The sequence below is a fragment of the Carassius auratus genome, chromosome 41, assembly GCF_003368295.1.
Source record: "Carassius auratus strain Wakin chromosome 41, ASM336829v1, whole genome shotgun sequence".
Classification (NCBI taxonomy): domain Eukaryota; kingdom Metazoa; phylum Chordata; class Actinopteri; order Cypriniformes; family Cyprinidae; genus Carassius; species Carassius auratus.
Window position 1 is genome coordinate 22,027,349 of NC_039283.1, and position 23,295 is coordinate 22,050,643.

Here is a 23,295-nt window from a genome sequence, read left to right on the forward strand (position 1 = left end):
ACTCTGTCTTTAGTTAATCTCCTCTCTCTGTTCATCAATCTTTTGCTGCATTGCTCACTTAATCTTGTTATTTGGATGACGAGTGGACTGGTACGAGTGCCAGGCGATGCTCGGTTGACTTTGTCCTCTGCCCGAGTGGCTGTTGCTCCCTGCTGATCTGCAGGTATAAATCCCCGGTTCTCATTAGAGATCACATGCTGTCCTGGGACCGGCCTCATCAGAGCCGACATTATCTGACAGATACTCTCTCTTGTACAGCACACATCCATGCAGGCTTAGGAATCGAGAACAGGTTCTTATTCAGCCCAAATACATTTCAAAAATGGCCTTTTTTTCTTTTTTTTTTAATATATTTAGTATTTGTATTTATGATAAAATTTTGTAACTTTATAAATCTTTATTTATAATTTGTTTTAATTTTTATAACTTATATAAATGTATCTATTTATTTATATTTATCCTTTATAATATAATTTCAATTATTTATTAATTAAAAATGTGATGTATATATTATTCGCTGTATTTATAAAGGATGAATTTTAATAAATATCTAAATATTATTATATGTAAAAAAAAAAATTAAAAAAAAAGGCTATATAAAACACTTGCCAGGTAACTAGTCACTGTTAGTTGGAAATGCAACATAAATATATGTTTTAATTTGAACTGCAACAATGACCGTCTGACCCTAACACAAGAAAAGGTTTATTTCTAAGACATAAATTGCAACAGAATCTCTTTACTAGATGAGTTAGATGATACTATGAGCTACTGTATGTTAATAGTAGCACTTGACTGGGCACGCATCAGTAATGAATACTAATAAGAATGAGGATTTGATGTTATTCAGGATGATCAACACATGAGAGTTGTCAAATGAAAATGAAGTAAGAGTTGCAATGAGAAATGTGATTAGGCTTAAAATAAACTTGGCAAAAGGCTGAGATGTTTTGTTACTTCCTCTACTTTATTTTCAAGGAGTTCTCCTCAACTCGACAATTGATTGAAGTCAAATAATTTTCCAGACAACAATAGAAATCTCACTCGTAATCTGATCTATACTTCCGTCACCGGCATCACGAATGCCCTCCCGGGGACGTTCACATGAAATCACACGGAGAGATGAAGTTTCACCAGCCTCTCCTGACGCTCTTCAGAGTGATGATGTCATCAGCAAATCCCTCATCATCTTCCTTTATCTTTTTTCCCCTCAATCTCATTACTCTCTCTGTCAAAAGCTTGGTTCCAGTGAGCTGCCTACGTAGGCTGCATTTTAAGCTATCACCAAAGGCAGCCAAGCATATATCTTTCACAGAAAAGACAATTCTATAATACCTTAAGACAACCTTGATGGAAAAAAAAAAAACCAAGATGTGGATCATACAATTAAGTGTTCATTCTAAATATAGTGAAGCAATTTCGCAAAACACTGCACAAGTATTGATAGAGAGAATGAAGATAATTCTGTGTTTTCATGCTAATTAGAATAGCTAGCCATGTAGAACGTTTCACTTACTGTATGACATTCCATCTCGGTTAAGATGCTGTCTAAGAAGGAAGCTCACAGGGTTTTGGAACGAAGCCATTCTCTCTCTCTCTCTCTCTCTCGCTCGCTCGCTCTCTCGCTGGGTTAATCACTACAGTAGATTTCCTCTTAACAGAAATGCTGCCTTAGGCTACAAAGTCAATCATTAAATACTCTTATTTCTCTATTTTTCCTTCTCTAAACGCTTGTTTATTTCTACATTTTGACGTTTAATTTGAAGGCAGCACTTGTATATAGCAGTAAGTGTGAATGTCCCATTTACTCACATTTACTTCTGATTGTACATAGCTTTGGGGTCAGTTGAGTTTTTATTTTGCTCTTTATATTTAAAATATCATTTTATGTTTTTGTAAAATAAACAGTAAAAGTCTTAAAAAAAAATCAGCATATTAAAATGATTTCTGGAGGAACGTGTGATACTGAAGACTGGAGTAATGATGCTGAAAATTCAGCTTTGACTCGCAGGAATAAATTACATTTTAAAACAAATTCAACTACAAAATATCTATTTTAAATAATAATAATATTTTACGATTTTATCATTTTTTTACAGTTCAAATAATGCAGCCTTGGTGAGCATAAGAAAATGAATATGAATGAAATGTTAACATGTTTTGAACATGAATGTTTAATGCTGTTTGCAAGCTTCAAAGACTGGTGTGTCTCATAGGTTTCTGATGTTCACACAGTTTGCTCTTCAGAGCCTGATTCAAAAGACTAGATCACCGGAAATGAACATACATTCATTTACTCACCCTCATGGCTAATTATTTACTGTCAAACCCAAAAACATTCAGTACAGTGAAAGCATAGAGCATGGTTAGTTATTTATCTGAACTGAACCAACACTGAACTTACTTGAGCTACAGTAAATTATGACACTACAGTCTTTTAGAGCTGCTTTACAGCAGAATCTGTATAATTGAGTTGCATCATTGATTCTGCTCTACTGTGAAGCTGCTTCAACTCAATCTGTTTTGTATAAAGTACTACAGAAATAAAGGTGACTTGACTTGACATAAAACTAGTCCATACTGTATGGCTTGTGTACTATATTTCAAGTGAACAGGAACAGTTTTTTTTTTGTTTTTTTTTTTTTTTGTAGAATTTAAACTATTCCCTCATGCTTTCAGAGTAAGAAACTGTGCAACGAACTCATTTTTCTCTGATGACTCGCTCTTCAGGGGTCAGAACATTTCAGATTTGATGTGGATGTATTGAAGGAATGAGGTCACTATGGGCACAGAAGAGTAACTCGAGATCTGCCGTGTTCGGTGAAGGCCATTGGCTGACCATTTGACCCACCACAACGGGCTCTGTCCCTGAAACCAGATCAGAGGTGGCAGGGCCACTGTAGGGACAGAAGCCGTTGTGTGTTGGGTCAGATGGTCAGTGCATGGCCAACAGGGCTTGTTTTCTTGACCTGGAGGGAGTTTACTCTGTTAGCAGTGTAACAGGCCTGCCATGTCTTAACACTGAGGGGCCGAGGGGATTGGAGAGCTGTTTTATACAGATGCATTGTGACTGTGCAGGGTATTTTGGGCCGCTGCAGTATCTCTTTCCTCTGGCCCATCATGGCCATGTCAGATCCTGATTTATCTTTCGGGCATGCCTCCACGAGGGAAAAGAGGCTGTGAAATTCACCCTAGACATCACTGATTAATTGTGTTGATTTTTCGATCAGAAGCCCCTCTAGGTACATGTTTCATAGCTTGTGTTCGAATTGTTTGTTAGTAGCACAAGATGTGCCAAGTTCTGAATGTTCTTTTTTCTAGTATATACTGTAGCTAAATTAGGACTAAGGATGAATCTCACAAACCTGTCCAGAATATGTCTGGGTTATTCTTTCAAAGAAAGAAATAAGAAGTTATAAAATGTATAAGAAGCTGATAGCTATTTTAGGGCTTTTAGGTTCTAAAATGTTTTGCCTTGACATAATTTTAGTTTTAAAAGGTTCAATTTAATCCATAATTAAAATGTACAGAACTATTTAAATAACTTTTATTAAATTTAATTAATTCATTTTAACATGTTATTAATATTTCAAAATTGTATTTGATGTATTAATTATACATTTTATTAAATTTAATTATTTCAATAATATTTGTAACAAATAAAAAATGTGTTTCTTTTTTATTATTTTTGGCATTTTTATTTCCAGTAACAAAAGTGAAAAACAAATATTTTTTTTATTTTATTATATATAATTTTATAATTTATAAATACATTTTTATTATAGTTTTAGAATATACATTTTCAAGAAAATAATGCAAATAAATAAATTAATAAATTAATCTTCGTGATCCTAATAAAGCTTAAATTTCTCTGTATGTGTGTGTGTGTGTTTACAGTGCTGTATGTACTGTATATGATTTTAGACTAAGCATTTTCTTTTGTTATTTTGTGAGATTGATTTCTTAAATAACATCTAGTCTCCTCGTTAAACTGTTCTGATGCATGATACTCATGTTGTCATTAGCGCTGTAACTAAAAGAAATAAAACTGGCCAGTTAGCTGAAAACAGTCAGTCTGTATCAAAACAAGCTGTGTGAAGCAATCAAAACCAGAGGAGCAAAATTACATTATTATACTTGTATATGCATGCAAATGTGTGACTGTATAACAATACAGCATGGTTAGAGGTTGAGTACAATATTAAAGAAACAAATGTTCATTTCAACATTATTTTATTAGACACAGAATTGAAAAAAGATTCAGCACTTGTATGCTGTCATGTAAGCTGGTGAACATATGTTTGACATCACAGTTGTTTTAATTGTGTGCACAGTGCTTGTGAATGCTTCTAGAACCATCCATTTTATAATGCATTATTTACCACAGTATTTTGGAAGCAAAGATTTCTACATTTGAGCCAAGTGTTGGCCGCTCTTGAAAGGCTGCTGTGAAGAATATGCTGTTCAGAGACAACATTGTGTGTGTGTGTGTGTGTACAGTGTGTGTGTGTGTGTGTGTGTGTGTGTGTGTGTGTGTGTGTGTGTGTGTGTGTGTGTGTGTGTGTTTGGCCTGCAGTATGAGAGGCAGATCCTCTTGAGCCAAATGAGTAGGAAGTACACATGGCTTGAGCAAGCAGTGGTAATACAATTCAGCATTAGATGCTAAAGCATATCCCATTCTCTGACCCTGCAGCCAACTCTCCACACGAGTACTGCAGCTCCAAACATGCCTATTTATATCAATTGCATATACAGTTTTTATGCACCTCATAATGTTCTCTGCAAGGTACAAACTTGCTTTTAATTTTTAATTAAGATTAAAAACACTTCAAAGCAGCATGTTTTATCAGTAAGTCTGTTAAATCTATCATTACCATGCAGAAGATCCAGCTAAATCTAATGCTAGTTTGTTTCGCATTGGTTTCTGGATGGTTATTTACAGTCATTGGTGTGTTCCATTCGACCGTAAGTGGACTGTGAAGTGGACTTCAATTTAAGTGAGATTCCATTCCGAAGGGAGCCGACATGTTCAGTTCAAAGACCACTGAGAATGGCATAGGGAATAAGGGAACACAGGAAGTGGACAGGGAAAATCAGTCATTGCGCAAAGTGTCACCAGGCAGAGTTAACAATGGAGAAGAGCGTTTTTTTTAAAGAATATTTAATGGAAGGGTTGAAATAAATGTAGTTATTATACAAATTAGAGTATTTATGAATGGTTATGGCAATGAATGTTACATTTGCAAGTTGTATTATATGAATAGGTGAAAATAAGTAAAACCAGGGAGAAAAAGCTGAGGCGTTGTAATTTTTTATTTTACTTTATATACTTTACTTCAGGAGAGTTAATTTTGATGCTGCTTTTTTGGAAAGAAAGCGCACGAGATGAGACCACAACTGTTAACAGTCTAAAAATATAAATTTTGACTATATTTATTAGATGCATAATTGTCAATGTATTTATATGTGTATTTAAATTTGAGCCAAATGAGCGATTATTGTCAGTGAAGTCCACTTCAACGGATATCCCGTGCTTAGGGAGTAGGGAGAAGTGAACACTGCATAGGGACCCTGTCAATTGGAATGCACCTCATCACTTGCTTTGTATCTAGTTGAATCAGCCGTTTTGAATGAATCATTTGAGTAAATGATTCAGTGATCCATTCATAAAGACTGTCACTAGCTTTGTTTCTAAATGAATCAGGTGTTTTGAATGAAACGTTTGAGTAATTGTTTCAATGATTCACTCGTTAAGGCAGGGGCTTTCTGCCACCTCCTGTCTGTTTTAGTTTCATATTTATTTATCCTTGACGGGCCTAAACCAGCAAAATATCATTAAATTATCATTATCATTAAATAAAAAAAAATAAAAAAAATTGTCAATATTGCAGACCCCTAAGCCTAACTGCCAACTTGAACAGTAAGAGACCAATTTAGTATTTTTGTTCCCATTTTCACATATTTTGACCACCCATACTGTTTTTTCAGGGTATATAGAGGAGGCCTGCATCGTCCCCTGTCCGTCTGATTGTAAACTCAGTGAATGGTCCAACTGGTCGCGCTGCAGTAAATCCTGTGGCAGTGGGGTCAAAGTTCGCTCAAAATGGCTCAGAGAAAAGCCTTACAATGGAGGAAGACCCTGTCCAAAACTGGATCACCTTAACCAGGTAAACATCATGCTTTCATATGCATGGAGGAATCAGTTTAGAAGGTATTAAATATTAAATGGCATTGTTTTATATAGTTATACTGAATCCATGACATGAAGGCGCAGGGGTTTCAGGTAAATACATTTGCTAAAAAAAAACAAAGATTTCTAAAAGTGTTAGATGTTAAGTTACATTGTTATAGTCCTTGACATAAAGCAGCAGGGGTTTCAGATAAAAAAAAATAGCTTTATAAAATAATAAAAGAAAATAATTTTGAAGGTATTAGATGTTAATGTACATTGTTTTATATCTTACACATTGAGTACCTTTTATATTTTACTACCTTGAGTAGATACTAACTGAAGTGGAACCTACAATATAGATTTGCATTATGATTTTGGATAACAAACATTGAATATACCAGTGTTATTATAGTTAACTAAAGCTAAAACCATAAAAAAAAATTGCTACTTGAAATAAATTGTTGTTTGTTTAACTTGCACATTAACTAAAACTAAGTAAACCAGCATTAATAAACAAAATGTATAATAAAAAAAACCTTTAAAAAAATAACACCAAAACACACATATCATGTGCAAATAGTGCATTAAATAGTACCATTTTATTTGGATTAAGCTGTTTAATTGCTACTTTTTGATGTTGAATTAATTATAAGTTTGCTTAAAATCATTTTTCTTTCCTCATCCCCCATATTAAATGGGTCTATAGAGCGTATTGTAGTGCATTGTGGGATTGCCAAAGGATACATGAAGTGCTACATTAAAATTTGTCCAAAAGAATGTATAAAGCGACTGATTTGTCATTTCTTAAGGCATAGAAGCACACCTATGAGATCTTTAAATACTGCCCTACATAGGCAGTTCACTAGACTAGGAGCAGAGTTCAAAGTTTCCCTCAATTTCTGGAACCGCTGGCTTTGATTATACAGTGAAAATCCCAAAATAGGTTCACAAGTGAATCTCAAATTATTCAGAAATGCTTGTCTTTTCATCTCTATTCTTTATTGAGAATTACCAGAAATAGATGACTCCACATCAAAGCGTTTCTGAGATCTTTGCTCCTAACAAATATGCACTCTTGGATTTGGTTTAATTTAAATCTAGAGGAAGAAATTACACAAGCTAATTAAACCTAAAGTATTTATTTTCTTAACAGACATTGCTGGTCTTGTATTTCATATTGAGTTTAAGCAATGGAGTGTTTTAGAGATACAATAATAAGAAGTGCATTCTTAACTAAACATGATGTGTTGTGGTGCTTTGATCTCTAGATGCAGAAGTTCTAATGACTAATGATTTTTCTATAACTCTCCAATAATGCTGCTCGGCCACAGGCACAGGTAAAAACACTTTCTTCTCTTAAATGGGAGTTTTTCTTTCTTTCTTTCTTAAATTACTCATTCCTGAGTTAATTTAAATTCCTCTTATGGATTTTATGTTGCTGTTTTTGTCACTGTGGTCTGCAATTACAAATTTTAAAGCATTAGAGGCACAAAATCCATGCTTTTGTTGTGAGAACTGCTAGATATGTCAGATAAACTATTAACCTACAAAAATGGTTTGTCCCACCTTAAAACTATGTCACCCTGGTGCACTTGAATCATAATTATTATTTTGACATAATCTGTTGAATTAATATCCTGATTGGTTGATTGATTAATAGATTTAATTGAATTTATATATTTTAATGTAATAGTTTATGAATAATTAATTGATTGACTTTAATTAAATAATTTTTAAGTTTTAAGTAAATTTATTTTGTGCATTTAATTTTGCTCTTTATTATGTGTGTGTCTTTATTTATGCATGTGATGCAATTGTGATCGGCATGTGTATTCATTTTTATTAAACTTAAGTTATTATTATTATTTTTTGTTAGTTTTTTATTTAGGTATTAATCTAATAATGACATTATTTATGTCTATACATATATATATATATATATATATATATATATATATATATATATATATATATATATATATTAGTGCTGTCAATCGATTAAAAAAAATTAACTAATTAATCGCGATTAATCGCGATTAATCGCAATTAAAAGACTGAAACTTTTTGGATATGTAAATGTAAAATGTAAATAATTAATGTAAACTCAAGACAAAGAAACTATTTAAATTCAAAATATGATTGTTTATTCGAATTTTTGTTTAACTTGTAACACAGATTTTCTCATGTAAACAACATACCTGCAATAAACCATCAATATCCTCCAAATTAACTGTTGGCTTGAAAGCCATATTTATTACAGAAATAAAAACACAGGCATGTAAGTACCATTTGAATTTCAAAACAATCAATGCCAATAAAAAACAAAAATGATTTCCATGTTGAATTCTAAGTGGACTGCAAAAAAATTCCAAAGTATAGTCATTGCCAGTGCTTTAAGTGGGCCGGTACACACTGGTACTCAGTACCGCCACTTCCAAATATAGCTCTTGAGCGTACCGCCACCTCTCCGTGCGCCCAGAACGTGCTTGTAGCGTACCGGTACGCTCATTTGGACATCTGTTTTAATAGAGGTTTTAATCGTTTACCTGCACTGCCGATTTTCAGAGCGCCCTTCACAATGCAAGCTTCCTAATTCATCCCACCAAGAGCAGTAACTACATTACCCATTCACCCTTAAGTTATACAAGTGAATAGCGCATGTGTCGCTTTTCCCACTGTAAGTGTCAACAACTCAACGTGGCCGGAGAAGGTGTGTGAAACTCGTTGTGAGTTATACTAAAGCAAAATCTTGAGTATTTATTGTCTGATAAACATTAAAAACTGTCTGCGGAGGTTGAGTCGTCCTGCAGCCCCCGCTGGCTGCTCATTGGCTGCAGCATCTTTTTTCTAAGTTCAAAAAAAATACCGTAGACGGCAAGGCACAAATTTATATATTCATTTATCTAATTAATCTATAGCCTATGCCCAAAGACAATATGATCTTTTTGTCCCCTTTTTGTTTTAAAGCTTGATGAAGAGAGAGAGCGCAAGTTGCTGCAGCTGAGGACAGTGACGCACGCGTACATGAGTGATTGACAGTTCGCGGCACTGTGTACAAAAAATACTCCGCTACACAATTATTTCGTTATTTTCGTTTAAGCTTATTAACGTTAGCGTTACAGAAAGGTCTGATTTACGCACTGTTACAGTCATTTTTTTTTTTTTTTTAAACAATGACATTTGAGTTCATTGATTTTAATGTTGCTGTTTCTTGTGGCAGACTGAATGAAGAGTAATGTTTCTTGTGGCAGACTGAAGAGTAATCCGGCAGAGTTTTATACTGAAACTTTCTGTCTAAAAGTCCTTCCTTGGTCTTATCCATATTTCTTTGCACGTTGAACACACATAGGCCACAACTGGAAATAAAAACAAACTGCAACCGCGTTAATTGCGTTATTTTTTTTTAACGCGTTAAATATTTCAAATTAATCGAATGCGTTAACGCGCTAATTTTGACAGCACTAATATATATATATATATATATATATATATATATATATATATATATATATATATATATATATATATATATATATATATATATATACATATATGCATGAATAATGTCATAATTAGATTAGTTCATTTAAACATAACATTGGTATTTATTTATTTATTGTATTTTATTTATTTATTTATTTATTGAAATACATTTTCATTTAGTTATTTTATGTATTTCCTTTTTATATTTAATGTCTGTTTATTTTTCTTTCTAGAAAACCACACCCAGATAAAAACACGCTTTTTAACTGCTTTTAGACATGTCCTAAATTTTAGTAACTTTTAAGTAACTTGGTTGAATAGAAAATAAAGCAGTTCATATAGAGTACAGTGATATTTAGTTTGACCTTTGACTGAAGATTTTATCGTTCTGGTATTATTCAGACCAGTCCGGCTGCTTCAGTGAGAAGTGTTGGATTGTGTATGATTGTATATGTGTGGACGGTGGTCTCGTGTCTCAGGTCTATGAGGTGGTCCCCTGCGTCAGTGACTGCAGTCAGTATATTTGGGTAGCTGAACCCTGGAGTGTGTGGAAAGTCAGTAACGTGGATCTGAAGGAGAACTGTGGCGAAGGCGTTCAGACCAGAAGAGTCAGGTGAGAGTCAAAGATGCCTTTCCTCGTGTCTATTTGACTCTTACTCCATCAATAAGACTCTGACGTTATACTGTGCTCATCTCTGGTGGTCCTGCAGGTGTATGTTGAACACAGTGGACGGTCCCTCTGATGCGGTGGAGGACTATCTGTGTGATCCAGAGGAGATGCCACAGGGCACGAGGGAGAGCCGCCTGCCCTGTCCCGAGGACTGTGTGCTGTCCGACTGGAGCCCCTGGACGCCGTGTGACCTGGTCAGGATTATCACTAATCCGTTAAAACCCTGTTCACACTAGGGTTGCATCTCCCCATTCATTTTATCTCTGTATTATTTCACTTCTTCTCAGAAATCAACATAGTAATATCACAGTTTCAGAGGAGTTCTCAGCAATGTCTCAGATGCTGCATCTTGCGTTGCCAAGAACAAATAAATGTTGCTGCTTTTTTCCAAAATGTTTTTTTTTAGCATTATGTGCAATATTTTGAAATGGCGTTTATTTTCAATTTTTTTTTTTTAGTAAACTAGTTTTAGTATTTTTGTTATGTGCTTCTGTCATTTTTATTAGTTTATTATTTTATGTTTGTTTAGATTTAGTTTTATTTCAGTTTTAGTTTTAGGAATTGTAACACTTAGTTTTTTAAGTTTGTTTTTCATTTGATATTTATATTTTATTTCAGCTTCAAATTATTTTTATTCATTTTTAATTAATTTATTAGTTTTTTTATAATTCTATTTAACATTAATTAATTATTTAACATTCATTTTTATTTTTTGTAATTTTAGAACTTAGTTATCTCAGTTAGTTGCCAAGGCAACATTTCTAATTTTCTAATTTAAGATTTGTAATTTTTATATAGTTTTAATATTTATACTTTATTTCAACTCTAAAATATTAAAATATCCCTAAAATTTAGCAACACCGATTAACAATAACACAGTTTTTTTTATCCTACACATCTGAGACATGTCTAAGATATCCCTTAAACCAGAGCAATAGCATTTCTGGCTAATGCTAAAATGGATATCATTTTATTCTGCGTTTTATGATTTCAGTCAGAGCCAACTGACATTGAGGCATAAATAGTGGCATAAAAAATCAGAGCAGGTCACTTGTTAGACAGTTAATAAACGGCTTGGAGAGAAATATGAGAGAATTATGAGCTCATTAACATAAATGAACAGCAGTCTGTTTTACTGGCCTCTTAAAGCCGTGTTCTGGAAGAGGAGATCGAGAGAGGACGGCGTTTGCCCTGCGTCTGCCTAAAGAGGGAGAGGACTGTCCCATTAGCATGCAGACCGAGCCCTGCCTCCTGAACCACAACTGCTTTCACTACAGATACAACATCACCGGTGAGTGTTTCCCCAAACAGGATTTCTAACTATGGTTGTTCGATTTGGAGCAAAAATCTTAATGAGAGCAAATAATAAAAAATACATTTAATTAATTAATTTAAAAAAAAATCAGATTTGCTTGGATTGTTTCTAGGGATGCACAATTTTTCCTACTTTTTATAACACTTTATGAAAATATGGCTATAAAAAATATTATTATTGAAATCGTTGTGTTTCATTTATTTCAAATAATAATTTCAAATGTGTTTGTTATTGTCTTTTAAGTTAAAAGGGCCTTACTTTTTCTATACATTTCTAAATAAAAACAAAATATGAAATATTGGTAATGTAATATTTCACAGGAAAAAAATAAAATAAAAATAAAAAAACGTGTATTTAAGAAAAATAACAATTATAATGATTTAAAATTTTACATCAAAATGCTAAATCTTAATTTCTCAAATGATTTGCCAAATTGTGTTCTTACTAAAGTTAATGTGACATTAATGATCCTAATCAATAAATAAAATCAATATTCTTTTCTCATAAAACAATCTCTTTTTCTCTCTAAAAGTACACCACAGTAATGCAGTAATATTGCTTGTGAATGTTGTTTCTTGCTGACTTTAACACTTTTATCTGCCTGTGGTTTTTAAGTCCTTCTGGTCTGGGCATTATCCACTCAGCACTTCCTTTCCTCTTATTGTTTTGAATTGCCGTTCATATGAATGAGTCATTGAAGAGTTGGGATCATTACTGGAACTGCTTGCTCCATCTGCTCAGACTTCATTCACCATTTCCCCCCAAGATTGTCCGAGTGAAGCACAGCGGTCCTCAAACCATCCGCTCTGGTGGACGCAAGCAACCTCTGACCTAGACGTGTAGTTTAATGAGAACTCGCAGGGTGACATCTGGGTGTGTGTGTGTGTGTGTGTTCACTTAGACTGGAGCACGTGCCAATTAAGTGCCAACGCTGTGTGTGGAATCGGTCTCAAGACGAGGATGCTGGACTGCGTTAGAAGTGACGGCAAATCTGTTGACCTCAAGTACTGCGAAGAGGTTTGTGCATTTATTTACAGACGCTGTCGCTTGTGAATTTATTTGTTTTATTCTCAGTAGAAGTATTAATGTATTGCAAAAAAAAAATAATAATTTACCTTCCCCAAACCTTTAAACAGTATATTCCATAAAAAAATAGATTTAATAAGACTCTAAATCTACACTTCTTATGTTTTAACTATTACTATGATGTTGAGATCCAGTGGAAAAGAAACAAGGTTAGTTGGTGCCATTTTAAATAGTGGGTTAATGTGAAAAGAAATGGCAAATGATCAGTCAAAACCGACAGCTCTGGTCACTTTGATTGGACCCTGTGGGTGATAAATCATATGCACGGCATATTAACCCTATAATCCAGTTTTCAGCCAGCTTTCTTTGTAACAGGGTTAGAAACCTTGCTAGTGTTGAACACAGCTACCCAAACACAGCTACCCTTTGGCTTCTCAGATGTTTCTCTTTTAGAATGATATTTTTTTCCCCACAAATGCTAAAGAAACGGTCTTATTTCCACCGCAGCTGCGCTTAGAGAAGAGATGGCAAATGAATGCTTCCTGTACGGTGGAGTGTCCAGTCAACTGTCTGCTCTCTGATTGGTCAGCATGGTCAGACTGCTCACAGACCTGTGGACTTGAAGGTAAAGCCAAATACTGAAGCCAAAGTCTTCGTACTACTGTGTTAAATGTGTTTGTCATAAACACTTCCATTCAAAAGTTTGTTTTTTGTAATGCTTTTAATTGAAGTCTCATATGCTCATTAAAGCTGCATTTATTTGAACAAAATACATTAAAACAGCAATTCTTTCTGTTATAGTAATTATTGCTATTTACAATAACTGTTTTCTATTTTAATATATTTAAAAATATTTCAAAAAGTAATTTATTCCTGTGACCAAGGCTGATTTTCCATGCCATGTGTGCATGCCAAATCTGTCAAAAACAGGTCCAGGTCATATTTCACCCTGAAAAGTCGAAACTTTTGGGATTTTATTTTTTACTCTTCTCATAATCTTTTTTATTTATTTTTTTTTTCTTTTAAAGAAATTAGTTATTTCATTCTGCAATTTATCAAAAGTGACATTAATATGATTTATAATGTTAAAAACTATTTATATTTCAAATAGATGCTGTTCTTTTGAACTTTCTATTCATCCAAGAATCTGGGCAAAACAAAGTATCTGGTTTCCACAACAACAACAAAATAATAATAATAAGCAGCACAGCTGTTTTTAACATCAATTATAATAAGAAATGTGTCATAAGCAGCGAATCAGCATATCAGAATGATTTCTGAACGATCATGTGACACTGAAGACTGGAGTAATGATGATGAAAATACAGCTTTGATCACAGGAATAAATGACATTTTTAAATATATTCAAATAGAAAACTTATTTTAAATTGTAATAATATTTGAGAATATTATCTTTTTTTTCTTACTGTATTTTTGGTCAAAGAGCCTTCTTTTAAAAACATTAAAGAAATCATATTGACCCCAAACCTAAATGTATTGCACACACACACACACACACACACACACAAACACAAACTATCATATAATTGTGTCATATAGTCATATTTTAAAAAAGTATTTAAAACGTCATATTACCATATTTTTGCTCTCACAAAGAACAGATTTTTTGAGGTCAGCAGTTTCTTTAAAGTGGGTTGTTCTCTGTGGAACTTGAGCTTAAACTCATTTCTCTGTCTTGTGTCTCAATTCCTCAGGGAAGATGTGGCGGAGACGGACGGTGGTTGAGGCGTCTCAGGGGGACGGCAGGCCGTGTCCGTCTCAGATGGAGCAGTGGAAGCCGTGTCCTGTACGACCCTGTTACAGATGGCAGTACGGCCCGTGGTCCGAGTGCCGTGTTGAGGTCTTTTGCAATTCTTGATCGAATGGCTGAATGTAAATTCACAGATCAGAGTTCATCAAATTGAACTTAAGCACTGAAGTACATTCACATAAAAAAAAAAAAACATTCAAAGTTTGGTGCACTCAAACTTGCAAAGCTTCTAGGTCAAGTCTATATTTCACAATTCATGTTTTTGTGCATTTTTCACTGAAAATGTTTAGACTGAATGTCAAACTATCCCCTCCAAGGTTCACAATAGTACCACATTCAAATATTTGGGGCTGGTAAGATTTTTGAAGAAAATTCTGCTCACCAAGTCTGCGTATAATACACTAAAAACAGTAATATTTTGATATATTATTGCAATTCAAAATAAATGATTTCTATCTGAATATATTTTAAAATATAATTTATTCCTGTGATCAAAGCTGTATTTTCATCATCATTACTCCAGGCTTCAGTGTCACATGATCCTCAAGAAATCATTCTAATGTGCTGATTTGCTGCTGAAGAAACATTTCTTATTATCAATGTTAAAAAACAGTTGTGCTGTCTAATATTTTTGTGAAAATTATGCTTTTTTTTCTGGATTCGATTTAATATAAGGTTCAAAAATGGTCTTCTACTGATCTATTTGTGTGACTCATTAAATTCAGACATGTTTATTGAACTGTGTTGTACAACAGAGCAATAGCTGAAGCTAAACACCTCAGTCGCCCAGCGGCACGCGCTCTGAATGCGTTAACGACCCGCGCTGGAACTCCTCGCTCTCCCAATACCTTGTTTTCCAATCTTGCTGTCAACCTTGTCTCCTCTTCTGTTATTCTCTCTGATCCTCCTCCATTTCAATCCTGCTTTTGATCTTTGGATTTAGGAAGTGTTTATGACTCACACCTGAACCTGTGTGTGTTGTAGGAGGTGGTGTGCGGGGTGGGCCTGCGTTTCCGGAACCTGACGTGCTTTGTGTCAGACGGCTCCGGCGATGGGAAGAGCAGCACTGTAGAGGAAGAGCTCTGTGCTGGATTGGAGCAGGCCGTCGATGGAGATAAGAATATTATTCTGGAGGAGACCTGCACCTTACCCTGCCCTGGTAACAGACTAAAATCACACAGGATTCTTGATCTGTGAGGCCATCATTGCATGCAAACCTAAAAAGTGATAGATGGATGGATGGATAGATAGATAGATAGATAGATACTAGATAGATAGATAGATAGATAGATACTAGATAGATAGATAGATACTAGATAGATAGATAGATACTAGATAGATAGATAGATAGATAGATACTAGATAGATACTAGATAGATAGATAGATAGATAGATAGATAGATAGATGATAGATAGATAGATAGATAGATAGATAGATAGATAGACAGATATTTATCTAACTTTGCACCCTTAAATAGCTTTAATGTACTTCTCTGCTTTTTATATATTTTATAATGTAGTTAACTTCCCTAGAAGAGCAGACTCATTACAATTGAACTAAAAAAATAAAAAATTGAAAAATTGTTGCACAGCAGACACCGTTCACAGGAACCTCCTCTTGTGCTGTTATGAGTGTTGTGAATGAAATAGAAAGCTATTTTAGATGAGTCTGTTGATCTGTTCAGGGGACTGTTACCTGATGGAGTGGTCCGACTGGAGCCCGTGTCAGAGTGTGTGTGTGAAGGGTCAGCGTTTGGACTTCACTCCGGTGCAGGTCCGCTCACGTGCCGTCATCGCACAGGAACCGGAGAACATCGCTCAGTGCCCCGATCAGGAGTGGCAGACCCGGCCCTGCAGCAGTGAGAAAACATGCTCCTCCTCTCTCATCTGAATAAAGACTGATGCTATTCAACATGAATCACTTTAAGAAGTTAACATTTTATAAACACATATATTTATTTTTATAATGGCATCACCTTAGACTTGAGCATACTTTTACAAAGAGTACGCATTATGGAAATAATGACTTTGTGATGTAATCTTTCAGGACACTTTATTGCAAGTTAATTGTAATTATATGTATTATAGTTTACATTTATATTAAATGCAAAAGTTTGAATTTAAGAGGTTTTTTACTTTATATCTTTATATGTTATTTCATAATTACTTGAAGCATTTATAAGACAGTAAAATATACTTTGTCAGTTCTACTGAAACGTGTATGTCATGTATTTAAATAGATTTATAATAATACATTTATAATGTGGAAGTTGCAGTTTAGTACACTGAAAATGTTAACTTTTAAATGTAATATCAAACAACATACTACAGTTAAAATTATAATCATCAAAACAATTGAAAAAAAGGATTATATATATATATTTTTTAACGACATTGTTACAAAGTGTATACTGTGCATAAATGTCATTTAAGTGTACTCTCTGTAAGTGCGCATAAAAGTGCCTTTTAATGCATTAATATTCTCTAAAAGTACAGTTTTTAAAAATTTAATTTTTTAAGCAAACTTTTCAATTAAGCAAACTTATTTTTCACAGAGGCATGTATATGTAAGAATTTTACATGAAATGCAGTTGCATCTCTGCAGTCTGACTTGTCATTTATTCACACTACACTTGTTCCAAACTTCTATGAGTTTATTTCTTCTTTTGAACATAAAAGAAGATATTTTGAAGAATGTTGGCAAACAAACAGTTGACGGTAGCCATAGACTTTCATATTATAATTTTTTTCATACTGTGGAAGTCAATGGCTATCGGTTCACATTTTGTACCATTTTAATAGTTTTAGTACTTTTATATAGGATTATATGAAAACACAATCATCAAGTCTCTCTACAACTGTGATGTGTACGGCTGCAGAATATATTTTTATTTTGTTGATTTCCATCTAGTTGGTGAGTGTTATGAGTACCAGTGGATGGGCAGTCCTCAGCTGATCTGGTGTCAGCGCTCAGATGCAATAAACGTCACAGGTGCTATACCACTTCACATCTCTTTCTTTAATGAGGAATAACAGATACCTGGACCTGACAGGAATAACAGATCAAGGACATGCATAATGTGTGCATAAAGTTTTTTTGTTTTTTTTTTTATCAACATCAAGATTTCAGGTTAAAATGTATATGCGTGTACAGAATAATGCAATGAGTACTTTACATCGAAGGTTTTTTTTTTTTTTGCCACTTTTAAATGACTTTTTGCCTTCACTAGGTCTTGTTTAATGGTCCTGTCGAATGTTATAAATTTTTTAGCTTCTGCATAAATGCTGCTTGCACAATAATTCAATCTGAATTAGCAAAGTGCTCATTTAAATACAGGGGTTTTAGATGGAGTATATTATCATGACACACTACAGAACATGTAGGGGACTCTGATACCAGCATCTGTGCAGTATATACTGTAATATGTATATTGTGCAAAAGATGCACGTTTTCTGTAGTTTTATGTGAAGCTACTAGCACATATGTCTATTTCTGATGGACTGATTACTTTCTGCCAAGTGGAGAAAATGATCTCTGCCCTGTTATTTCTTCCAGGTGGATGCCCTCCAGTGCTACTGCCGGGGACGGACCAGTCATGTGATCCACCTTGTGACAAACCACAGACATTCTGCTCAGAGGTAAAACAAGAGGATTGTGGGATTATGATAATTCTGAGCCGGGGTGTCTATAACTGCAGACAGTTGCTCCTGCTGCAATTATAATGAATGCAACAGAAAATCACGGTTGTAAACTGTACTTCTGTTTTTTATTTTTGAAAACAGTTGATCTATATTTTTGAAGCATACTCAATGAACTTTTTATTTGCTTGCTAGACTAATTTAATCATTTTATGATTAGAATTATTGCATACAAAATTACGATTGCTCAAATGATGTACTGCATGCTTTATAGACTAGTTTTACTCACAATCCCTTGTACAAAGGAAGAGGAGGAGTTTGTGGATGTTTTCTTTCCACTAGGGATGAACGATAACATTTATTTCCCTTTTAAATAGAGGACTGAAGAGATAATGTATTTTTGTAGACCAACCTGGAAGTTAGTGTCATCCTCAACATGATATTTCCATTGGCTTTTGGATTACTGCAGAAAACAAGTTCTGTGACCAACAAAAGCTTATGATTCTTACACATTTGTACATTAGCATGATGATTTTTAATGCACTCCAACAACCTGCCACTTATTAGCAGCCACCGTATTTAAAACACGTAAAATCACAAGTAAAATCTAAAACATGTTAACTACAAACACTTATTTCCAGCATTTAATCAAAAACCATTGACTTTGAATCTGTGTCGATGGAACTGGGAGTCAAAAATGTCTGGGTTTTAGGACTCCATTGGGTGTGAAATGCATCTCAAGCTTTGAGAGGAAGCAGAAAGCAAGCTCTCATTTGTGTATCTTTGCTGCCCCCTGCAGGAGGGTGCATGTATATGCAAGGAGGGCTACACTGAGGTGCTGACTGCCGAGGGGATTCTGGAGCAGTGTACACTCATTCCTGTGCTCGAAATCCCCTCTGCAGGGGACAAGAAATCTGATGTGAAGACTAGCCGGGCCATCAACCCCACCCTGTCCACCACAGAACAGCCTGGCCTTGTCGGACGCACCTGGTACCTGCAACCCTTTGGACCAGGTAAATGTTTCATTTCAATTTCTGTCCAGTATCTCTTAAACATATATTAGTAGTGCTGGTTTAATTTCTTTTAGGAAAGTATATTACACCCCAAACACCTTTTTAAGTAAATTTTAAGTAAATACATTTTTACGGAAGCTTGTTTTTGACATTGGATAAAAAATACTAATCTGGCATGTTTTTCTCAAAAGTTTATAGATTGCAATTCTGACTTATTTATCTCTGAATTCTGAGTTTATATATTGCAATTCACAAAAAAAGGCCAGAATTGCAGGATATGTATTTATTCCACGAAAAAAAAAAGAATTTTAAGATGTCAATTCAGAATTCAGAGAAAACGAATCAGAAATGCAAGCTATAAAATGAGAATTTTAAGAATTGCAAGATATATTGCAACCCCCAATTACAGGTTTATAACTTGCAATTGTGAGATATAAACTTGAATTTCTGAGAAAAAGTAAGCATTGTGACATGCTTACTTCCGTTGTAAGAAAAAAAAATTGCTACTGTAGTTTAGAACTTGCAATTCCAACATATAAACTTGCAATTCCAAGAATTTGATTGTGGGATAAACTGTGAATTCTAAATAAAAAAGTTAAATATAAATCCACAATGACTAGTTTAGATCTTGTAGATGTAAGATATAAACTCATTGCAAGGAATAATAGTCATTAAAAACAATGCAAATGGCTCTATAGTATTTCAACATTATACAGTTTTGCATTTTGCTTCAGTTTAATGTCCTGTGCTAAAAAATCTCTTGCCTCTTTAGATGGAAAGCTGAAGACGTGGGTGTACGGAGTGGCGGCAGGTGTCTTTGTCCTCCTGGTATTTATAGTATCAATGATTTACCTCGCATGGTAAGAAAAACAACCCTTGCCGTTCCCTTCATCACTCATTTTATTTTCTCATTCACTCCATGCATTCGTTTGGTTCTGTTTTTCTTTAACTGGTATCCCACCCTCATGCATGCCTCCCTCACCATCATGAGCAGCAGTTACTGTGCCATCCGGCGATCGCTTGGGACGCCAGATTCTGCCAACGGTACGGTGGTATGGATGGGCCAAGATGGCCATGAGCTGACCTACACCTGCCCTGAGTGCCAGCAGCCGGGTCAAGAGTCAAGAGCCAGTTAAAGGCTGGAGAAACAGGCTCCTGATGTCCTGACATCTCAGCCCCCTCTGCCTCATGCCTCCACCTCAGTCTGTGTCTTACGTTCTGAAACTAAATGCATCAAGCTGCCTGGGTAGGCTGTTTATTTATGATTTACTGGATTAGAAAAAGATTGAAAATAAATTGCCAAAAATAGTCCGCTGCTTTGGTTCCTACTGACTGCACAGTGCCTTTTAAGCATAGCTAACTTCAACTAAAACCATTTTTTAAATTAGTATTAATTTCTATGAAAACAAATTTGTTGACTACCTTTTTTTTCATTAAACACTGTGACTAATGCAATATCACGGACACGACTAAAATGTAGTTTATAAAGTGAAGAAAAAAAAATGTATATCCATAAAAATTTAAAAAAACTGAGATAGAACAAATATAAAAGTAATATAGAACTCGATAAATATTAATACTAGATATCTATTAAATCCCCCATCAGACCTTTTCTCTTAAAATCCAAACATAGGTCTCAACTATATTGAATTGTCTAAATCTAAATGAAAATAAAATGTTGTAAAATGTAGTATATAGTATATATTATATAAGTGATAGTCGACAAATAGTCCACTTTTTATTTCTATTAAATTATTTTTATCAATATTTATAATCAACTTTCTTCTTACTTTGTCTATTTTTTTTTTCACTGATAATGTCGTAATGTTTTTTGCATTGTCTTCTCTGTGATGTATTTATGTGATTTTTGAATTATAATTAAGCCCAAATTAGTTATTTCAATAGGCAGCATAATCATGTTTCCTACGTTTTGGAACAGACTTTGCATCTACAGTATTATGCCTGAAAATGTTGCATATGGGAGCAACTTGCTAGGTTTTTAGCAACAGCTTTTTTTTATGATCATATGTTGCAAATGTGGTCTTTAATGAAGTCCAACTGCTTTACTCCTCATTTTGCTCCTATCAAGGCACCAATTATATTTCATCATTCATGACTGCACTATTCCTGTTCATCATGATTTTTCATCATCTTGTTTTTTTACACATTGTTCATGATTTTATTTTTGTATCATATGTCATAATATGCATATGTATATATAATATATACTCCTAAGATAACATATACACACAGTCTATGTTCACACTGAAAGGTTTTGACAGCCACATTATTCTTTTGTCCTCAGCAAAAAGCCAAAGAAGCCTCAGCGAAGACAAAACAATAATCGACTGAAACCCCTGACCCTGGCGTATGACGGAGATGTGGACATGTAGCCTTTCTCGTGAAAACTAACATCATGAAAATATCATCAGCAAATGGATGAATCTCATGAAAACATGTCCAGGTCACATTAAACCCCAAATAAAAAAAAATAAAAAAACAATAAGTAATTATATTTTTAAAATGACATTATTTCTTTAATAATGAAAATTAAGCACTTTCTTCCTAAATTATTATTATATTATAATTATAATTTTAAACATGCATCAGTACAATTTACTTTCAGTGTTTTTATTATTCTCAGTGTTTTTTTTTATTATTATTATTATTGAAATACGAATAAACTAAAGGCTGTATAACAATTATTATGATGTATTAATACTTAATTAGTGAAATATAGTAAAAATATGAGTTTTTATATGACAATACAATTACAAAAGTAAGAGTTTGGGGTAAAAGTGCTTAATTCTCATAAAAATATCACAATGCACAAAAGTCTTTAGGCTTCATGTTTTGTTTATGAAAAATATAATTTCTTCTTCTTCTTCTTCTTATTTTAACATTTGTATTTGGGGTGAAGTATAACCCAGAAGTAATCTTGAGATTCACCCATATAATCCTCCAAATGGGAAATGCCTAACCATCTCAAATACTGGACCCTAAATGCTTGAATTCAACCTAGAAGAAGAACATCCAAAAGCCACAGACCATAACCTTCAGGCTTCATACTGTTTTTACTTCATGTTCCTGTTCTGGAAGAGCCTTTAAACACATCTCCACACGCTGTGAGATCATGCCTTTCTTTATATTCAGTTCCTTACAAGTATTTGTCAGTTGTGCAACTGCAGACGACGGATCAGGAACCTATCTGAACAACTTTCTTCCAATATGTGCTTCCCAGCTGAGAGGATTCATATTTTTGGAGGGAGTTATTGAACAGACAATGCCAAAATAAACAACACATAAGGAAACTTGTGAACTTCAGATATCATGGACAACATTTGCTCACAGAAGATGCAGCCTTTCTGTGGAAGGTGAAAACAAGACAAATCCTGTTCTCCTGGAAGTCCCACTCTGATTCCAGGTGTTATTTTGCACTATATTAGTGCAGCAAAGAAAGCATTCGCCATTGAACAATGTCTCTAAAACCACGATTCTTCAAGGCAACGGAATATGAATCTGGAGCACATCGATGAAAGTGTAAAATTAAATCTCAGAGTGGGACTCTTTAAAGACCTCACGTCCTTTTGTTTTCACTCATTTGTGCATTGTATAGTTTCTATGATGTGTCTTTTCTGCTCATCTGACTTTAAATATGTATTTTTTGTTATAGTTTTCCATTCAGACACTTATTGGTCAAAATACAGTTGATGGAAAAAGTGGTTGTGACAGTATTATGACTTTTGATTGGGGGGGTTATGCCCCATTTTCAGTGTCTGGTCTCTAATTACACGAATGATGTAAGTGTCAAGACAGTGGGTCTCGTTGGAAGACAGATAGTTTTTGCCTTATTATTGACAAAAAAAATACTGAAGTATTGGTGCCATTTCTCACAGAACAGTGAACATGCAAAATACAGTAGCCCTACAAAGTATTTGGACACTGAAGACAAACTTTAAAGGGAAGATTGGATGACATTTTAACTTTTCAAGCTTTTATTTGTTTATTTGTTTATTTATTGCATTTAGGTAGTTTTCTGGCATGTCTGCTAGCTCAGAAAAGCTGAAAAGAAAACACACAGCCAGCTTGTATGACATGTCTGGTATAGACCTATTCTCGAACAGATGAGTCTTGTGAACCAATACTTTATACTGAATCAAAAACATATACAGTAATGTGACCAGTGTAGTGTCAGATTCTTTTTAG

At 34.2% G+C, this 23,295-nt stretch overlaps 1 protein-coding gene across 1 annotated transcript in view; it reads left to right on the forward strand.

Annotated features, from left to right (window-relative positions):
- The window catches only part of LOC113059285 (thrombospondin type-1 domain-containing protein 7A), an 89,701-nt gene extending 68,054 nt beyond the window's left edge, over positions 1–21,647 (forward strand). The window contains exons 15-29 of the mRNA XM_026227665.1: positions 5,989–6,167; positions 7,504–7,509; positions 10,135–10,268; positions 10,366–10,519; positions 11,475–11,616; positions 12,542–12,657; positions 13,174–13,291; positions 14,382–14,527; positions 15,422–15,596; positions 16,123–16,296; positions 17,349–17,429; positions 17,994–18,076; positions 18,876–19,089; positions 19,862–19,949; positions 21,395–21,647. Of these exons, the coding sequence (XP_026083450.1) occupies positions 5,989–6,167; positions 7,504–7,509; positions 10,135–10,268; positions 10,366–10,519; positions 11,475–11,616; positions 12,542–12,657; positions 13,174–13,291; positions 14,382–14,527; positions 15,422–15,596; positions 16,123–16,296; positions 17,349–17,429; positions 17,994–18,076; positions 18,876–19,089; positions 19,862–19,949; positions 21,395–21,482 (1,898 nt within the window). The 3' untranslated portion in view covers positions 21,483–21,647. The remainder of the gene's footprint in view (positions 1–5,988; positions 6,168–7,503; positions 7,510–10,134; positions 10,269–10,365; positions 10,520–11,474; positions 11,617–12,541; positions 12,658–13,173; positions 13,292–14,381; positions 14,528–15,421; positions 15,597–16,122; positions 16,297–17,348; positions 17,430–17,993; positions 18,077–18,875; positions 19,090–19,861; positions 19,950–21,394) is intronic.
- The last annotated feature ends 1,648 nt before the right edge of the window (positions 21,648–23,295 follow it).